We start from the raw sequence: 6,907 nt of genomic DNA, 5'->3' as shown, positions 1-6,907 counted from the left end.
TCCCCCCCCCTCTCCGGACCTCTCCCCCCCCTCACAGCCGCGCTTCGCGCGGCGTCGGGCACTACGTGCCCTCCAAAAAAATTCCAGCACCACTCCCCTAAAAATTCCTGGGGAGACCCCTGACAACATAAAATATTGATTAAGCACAGGAATAAAAATAAATCAAACCAAAATCATAATACAGTACAAAGATAATCGGTGAGTGGTTTTTAAGATGGTCAGAGGTCAAATTCCAAATAATCCAGACTTTTAAAAGAATGATATAACATTGAGTAGTTATAATTGAACATAGGAGTAATAAATCATATAAAAGAATCAAACAAGTATACAAAAGAAAACTCCTGGTAGGTTTGAATTTTAGCACACTGATCGATCAGAAGGCAGTATGGTGTATGAAGGTCGGGGTTATCGTTATGACCACAGAGGCATGGAAAGGCTTACCATCACGCTACAGTCTCTATGAGAATTGATACCTAAACATTAAATATTAAAGCCCATTTGGAGAGCCCTTGAAAGGCGCACCACCCACCTGATGACGTCAGGACGTATAATAGTCCCATGACAATACCGGACATGACGTCAGTGAGGATGATACCATTCCGTTCAGAAATCGATTTTGTCAACTTCAGCACGAAAAAGCAATCAATTTTCGCCGCCTTAGGGCCGCACTAATTTAATTTGTTGGTGGTTCTCGGATTCGCCTCTTCATTTTTCTGATTTGCAAAAAAAAAAGATTCTGGTTCTAAATCAACTCGAATATGCTCTTATTGCCCCCAACAGTTGAGGAAATTCCTTTTATTCATAGTTAACGTTGTTACAGTTTTTTCATCTATCAGAGCAGTGGTTTGATCAAAAGTTCAAAATTCATTGTTTAAATACTAACCCAGCCTTTTGTGTTGTCTCCATGGCTCCTATCGTAGCATTTGGGGCTATAATAGAATGTCTAGACCTGTTTTTATTTTCATTTTTCGCCGTCACTTCATAATGTTCCGAAAAAAATCCGAGAACCAAAAAATTAAATTGGAGTACGTGGCCTGATATAGTAGCCGCTATTCTTCTACCTATAATCATCAGAATTGTATTAAACAAGACCATGTGATAGTCACAGTGTTTCGTTTAGCTCCACATTGACGTCATATACCTCCTGAAGATGTGACCAACTTGCATGATGTACCATGTAGACATATTTTTCTCAGAAGGCCATCCGGCGCGTATTCCCATGCCCACATGGCGACATCATATTGGGAAAATGTAATGGGATTTTAAAACGTAATTACTTGTTGAGTCACACACTGATATCTGGGCCATCTTTCTGTCTGCCCACTCCTCCCCCACACAGACGTGCGAGTTGACTGGGAATACTGTCGAGTTAGTTGAGACTGCACGATGCACCAGATATAGATGATTGAGTAGAGTCTACCAGGGGAATGCATTAGCCGCGTTTGTAAAGCCGTGTACGGAAGTTTGTGGCGTCGTGTGGCTAGGTGAGCGGATACGAGACCAAGAGGTCGCGGGTTCGATTCCTGTCATCCCTGACAAGACGCTGAGTAGTTGGGAAAGGCACTTAACACGACTTTTCCCACACCAATAGGTGTAAAATGGGTAGCTGACGTCGGTTGGGGAGGGAAAAGGCGCTAGAAGTAGCTGTAGTTATTCAAATACACTGAAGTTACAGGAAGTGACGGGAGTTGTGTAACCAAAGACTGACAAGAAGGTCAAATTGAAGGTCAAACAGTCTCCTCGCAGACGACAGCGCAATATGTACAGAATCTGCGAAAAATTACAAAAAAATATAACAAGAAATTCACAACAGCTCAGAGGTTTTATTTTAAATCAAACTCACAAATACAGAGTATGGCACTGAAAAAAAATCAGAGGACAAGTACATCTACAAATTGATCAAAACAACATCAAAAACGATAAAGGCGTATAGTATACATAGAGAACACAAAAACGTTCTTGTACAATTACTGAGTAACAACTGTAGCTGTACAACCATTGCTGTCTTCCATCTGGATTCTTTCTTATCGTATGATGTTGTATCATGTCTAATGGCAGCCGATGTGGTAGAGGACTATCCCGACGACTACCCCGACATCCCTCCAGAAACAGCCGAAGACGAGCCGAGGAGCCCCGAAGCGGAAGACCTAGCCCTGGACGAGGACCGAGTGGAGGCCTTTCTGGACAAGGTGGAGGATCTTCTCAAAGCGACTGAAGCAGGTACATCTACGTCACTCACTCACTCACTCACTCACTCTATCACTCAAAAAGGAGTTTAGGAAGCCGAAAATAAATAAAAAATCTCCAATACCTCCCAAAATTATGAAATCTTCGATTTCTTGTTACTACGGGAAGGCGCACTGTGGTTAGTCTTTTATGTGAGTTCTCGGCTATAACTCACGTACGATCAGTTTGCTGCATTTGTATGTATGTAGGTGGGTATGTCGTTTGCTAGTATGATAGTTAGTTATTCTTTACATCTTAGCAGTTTTCATAGGTAATACAGCATTACAAAGCGACACCCCCATCTTGGAACAGTCTCCACAGCTGTTGGTCTTTTCAAAGAATATTAATGCACGATTTTTTCTGATATCGTTCCAGTGTCCCCTCCACTCTGTCCAGTGAACGTGTCGGACTGTCACCTGATAGAAAGCGGGAGTCCTCTCTCCTCCGGGCCGTACAAGGAGTACTTCACCGCCGTGTGTAACAGACACGAGGCCTGCTATCAGTGTGTGAGTACACGTACACGAGCAACAACTTCAACTTTTTATTTTTACCTCCGCAGAAGGAAAACATATTATTTTGCTCTGTTTCTTCTTCCTCTTCTTCTCCAAACAAATAAGGTCAACGACCTGAACTAGACCTCTGTCACCTGTCACCATGGTAACTAGTGTTAGACTACATCATGTTGCAATTTTATAGCATGAGGGATTTGTACTCTTGTCACCATATATATGAATGTGTTTGAGTAAGAATTAACAGAGCAGACCCTAGGTAAAGCGAAGGTTAACATTATGCATGGTTTGCAAATGTTTCCAAAGTTTCTAGTTTCTCATTATGTTTACCGAAGGAAAATATATTGTTTTTACTCAGTTTCTTCTTCCTCTTCTGCTCCAAACACTAACCTCTGACCTGACCAATGACATGATTTGTTGACGTCTGTCACCATGGTGACTGGTGTTGGGTTGCATAATGTTGCAATTTCATGGTCTGCTCTGCTCCTGTCACCATATACTAGTAGCAAATGTATGTGAATGTGTTTGGGTTAGAATTAACAGAGCAGACCATGTCCGAAGGTAAACATTGTGTATTTGCTTTGCAAATGTTACTTCTGTAGTTATATCTCTAACGTTAACGTTAATGTCTCCAGGGTTCCGCGCACGGTATCTCGTCGTCCACCTGTGACCGCGCCATGAAGTACGACCTGGCCGAGGTGTGCGACATGCTGGCAGAGGTCGAAGGTCAGGACGTGGACGACATGTGTAAGATGAAGGGAGAGGCTCTCCACCTGGCCGCTCGACTCAAACGCGCTTATCAGGTAAAATATTACATGTTCCAGGAAGTCGATAACTATAACCGGTGCAATGGCCAAGGCAAGTGGGTAGAATGCTCGCCTTGCATTAGGTAGGTCGTGAGTTCGATCCCCGCCCGAGTCATACCAAAGATTTTAAAATTGGTACATATACTGCTTTCTCTGCTTAGCACTCAGCATTTGGCCATGGGAAAGAGTATTGGAGTTAAACACACACGCACACGACTACCAGTGGACTAGCCCCCTACTGTAATGTTGTGTGCTGTGTTGCCCATGGCTATTGAAAACGGAGAAGGCTCTTTAACTTTAACTTAACTGTCCCCCTCCCGACGAGACATGTGAGTTCAAATACAGAAAATAGTTTGTGGTGTCCTCCGTCTCTAATTGGGGATGATTCGTAGAGCCCGATGTCGTTAATTTGATGACCTTCGCAGAAGGACAACATTCCCCTTCTTTTGTCCCCAATAAGGTCAATGACCTAGACCAGGCGGCCTTCACCATGGTAATCGGTGCTGTAGCAGACATCCTGTGGTGTTGGATTATATCATGCATGTAGCAAGTTGCAAGACAGAGCTGGGTAGAGGGGCTGGCCACCAAATACAAATGAATGTGTTTGAGAAAGAACAAACAGAGAAGTACTTTGTTAGGCTAGACCATGTGAGAGTAAACATTATGCACTTGCTTTGCAAATGTTACATTTCTAATTGAAGTTATGATTCTACGTTGCAGGAAACGACAGTGCCAGAGTGTAGCTACAAGTGCGTGATGGAGTTCATAGTGGGGTCATAGCGCGGAGGATCCGCACGAGGGCGCTTCTATCCGAACAACCGCAGACAACAGCGAGTCTCGTTTGCCAAACACCAGACACCCTATGCCTAACCGTCAGCACTGTCTAGCACTGTCCCTAGTCTCTCTGTCTACCGCTACTGGCTTGTGATGGGTTGACTACCACTACAGGGAACAACAAAACGTTCCTTTGAGCTTTGTGTAGTTTCGAAGTGGATCGCGAGGTGGCGTGCGTTACTCTCGTAACTCAAGAGATGTTAACAGGCATTGTGTGTGGTACACGCTAGTCGTATCGACGCTGGGATTTGCGAAATTAACATATAACAGTTAATTGCTACTTCTATTACTTCATGGTAAAGTTCAGTGCGTCCGTAAGTCCTGTATTTTCATGATGCGTTGTTCATATGCCTTGCTGTTTCTTGAAATTTATGCTAAGTGCAGTGTTTAACATTTGACAAGCAATTCACGGAATTGACTTTTTAAAGTATTGGGGTTATTTGATTGAAATGTCGATGAAGATGAGGGAAGTATGGTGGTTGAACGATACGTTTAAAGTACAACATATCTCTTTTTCAGCACTTGAAAATTTGGCATTTTTTGTCATGTTGCTAGGATGCTTTTAAATTTGAGAAGGAAGTATAAGAACATCGGCAATGATCATTTGAACGATATTCCGTAGTGCTGCATTGGTGTCAACACAACAAGTCAGATTAAAAAGGAGTAGAGGCAAGAGCATTGTGAGAATCCTATACACAAGAGAAAACATATTGAGAAAGGATTATAAACTTAAAGACTGGTCTTGAATGTTAGGTACAAAAATGGCTGAAGTAACACCTTAATTTTAGTGATTCAAACACCAATCTTTCACAAATCCCTCAAGCTTGGAATAGAAGACTCTTAACAATCAGAATACAGAAGAAGTGCCAGGTCTAAGTTTAATAGTTAAAGCAGTCCAACCTATAACTATTGTCTATCAAAACATGCCTATAACTGCTGGAATATTCTTACATACCTATGATAATGGAAGGTGATTCTAGCTTGATTACAGTTTCTTTGTGGGACCATTCGTAAACCTAGGGCAGAAATCTTACTCTGTTCTATGACGTTGAAGTGCCACCTATCAACTATCTGCAGTACTGCAACTTTCGAAAAAGACAATTGTACACAGGAAGTGAAAATAAATGCGGACTTCAGACAACGTATATTGTGAAAGTTCAAACATACTGAGGAAAAATGGCAAGAGATGCTAAGAGATATGAAGAGCTCAGAGCTATATACACAATCTATTTTTGTCGTAGTTGATGGTATAGTAAAAATGATGTTGTTATTAATAACGTGATATGCATTCATGCTGGTTTAGGTATGGTATCTATATAAAGTCTACAGATATTTGAACGTACAAACAGGTCCTGACGTTACAACAGTATTTTGATGTCAACACAAAGAAAGAAACCGTGGTACATATGAAATGGCAAACACAATATAACTTTAATGTTATGGAAATATAAACTTATAAATGAACTTAAGTAAAGGTATAGGAGTCTCAAGCAAATGTACTCTAAGTTGGGTGAGATTCGCCATTTAAATTTTGATCGGTAACGTCTTTTTCGATTGTAACGTTCTATGTTTAAAGACTTGACCTGTGCACATTGATTGTATCGACTGGTTGATCTGAAATGTACCTTGATGTTCACGTCGTTGGAAACGGTTTTTGGCGACGCCTCATGGCCGGAGCCTTTTTGTTGTTGCTTACAGCCTGAATACACAAAGTGTACAAGTTACATTGGAGCGGTGGTGTTTATTTATAGAAAGCTTTAGCTGGTGCAGGGATCTTGGATCTTTGGTAAAAAAAAATATAACTGATTTCGTGAAAAGTTTGGATTCTGCATAACAATGACGTTTATCAGATTTAGGCAGCTTCCCAAACATATCACAATTATATGTGACCTCGATGACGTCACAAACTTGAAAAGCGAAGCTACAGTCGACAGTGCCACCATGCGGCTGTGGCGGACATTGCACAAGGTTAAAACATATAGATGATAGGCAAAATAACGGAACCAGAAAAAGTAGCCCTTATACAAGACATATTTTTTTCTAAACGTAGTACATGCCTACCCTCTAAACATAGTAATACATATGCAACTAAGAACACACAAATGTTTCATACAGACGAGAACAATGGAGACTCAAGGGGTGGTATATTTCAATCTCCTCACGAAGAAAGCTTTTTTTCAGGTATATATTTTAGCAGAGTGAACAACTTGACTCATATACGTTTTCGACTACAGCTGTCGTACGTTAACATATTCTCATCGATAAGAGAGATTTCCCTATCGTTTGTTTTATAGATCTTTGCTTTATTGCTGAATTAAAACCATAACTTTTTTCTTCTTCTTGAAAACTAGATAGTATTAGTACTATATGGCCGACTAGTTTCCAAATCTTTCATTCTTAGGAAATAAACCAAACTTGAACTAGAAAGAAAGCGATGTTGAACATATCACGAAAATTTCGACGCATATGTTGGCATCGTTTCTATAAGAAAGAACACTACAGATCGTCGTCCTACCCTAGCGGAACTACCAA

At 41.1% G+C, this 6,907-nt stretch overlaps 1 protein-coding gene across 1 annotated transcript in view; it reads left to right on the top strand.

The window, feature by feature from the left end:
- The window catches only part of LOC109477837 (midasin-like), a 19,446-nt gene extending 13,347 nt beyond the window's left edge, over window positions 1-6,099 (top strand). The window contains exons 2-5 of the mRNA XM_019779255.1: window positions 2,059-2,220; window positions 2,602-2,732; window positions 3,371-3,538; window positions 4,262-6,099. Coding sequence (XP_019634814.1) covers window positions 2,059-2,220; window positions 2,602-2,732; window positions 3,371-3,538; window positions 4,262-4,321 — 521 coding nt within the window. The 3' untranslated portion in view covers window positions 4,322-6,099. The remainder of the gene's footprint in view (window positions 1-2,058; window positions 2,221-2,601; window positions 2,733-3,370; window positions 3,539-4,261) is intronic.
- Window positions 6,100-6,907: the final 808 nt, after the last annotated feature.

The sequence above is a fragment of the Branchiostoma belcheri genome, unplaced genomic scaffold (assembly GCF_001625305.1).
Source record: "Branchiostoma belcheri isolate BF01 breed outbred unplaced genomic scaffold, Haploidv18h27 scaffold41, whole genome shotgun sequence".
Classification (NCBI taxonomy): Eukaryota; Metazoa; Chordata; class Leptocardii; order Amphioxiformes; family Branchiostomatidae; genus Branchiostoma; species Branchiostoma belcheri.
This window is presented reverse-complemented; position numbering and strand designations above follow the sequence as displayed.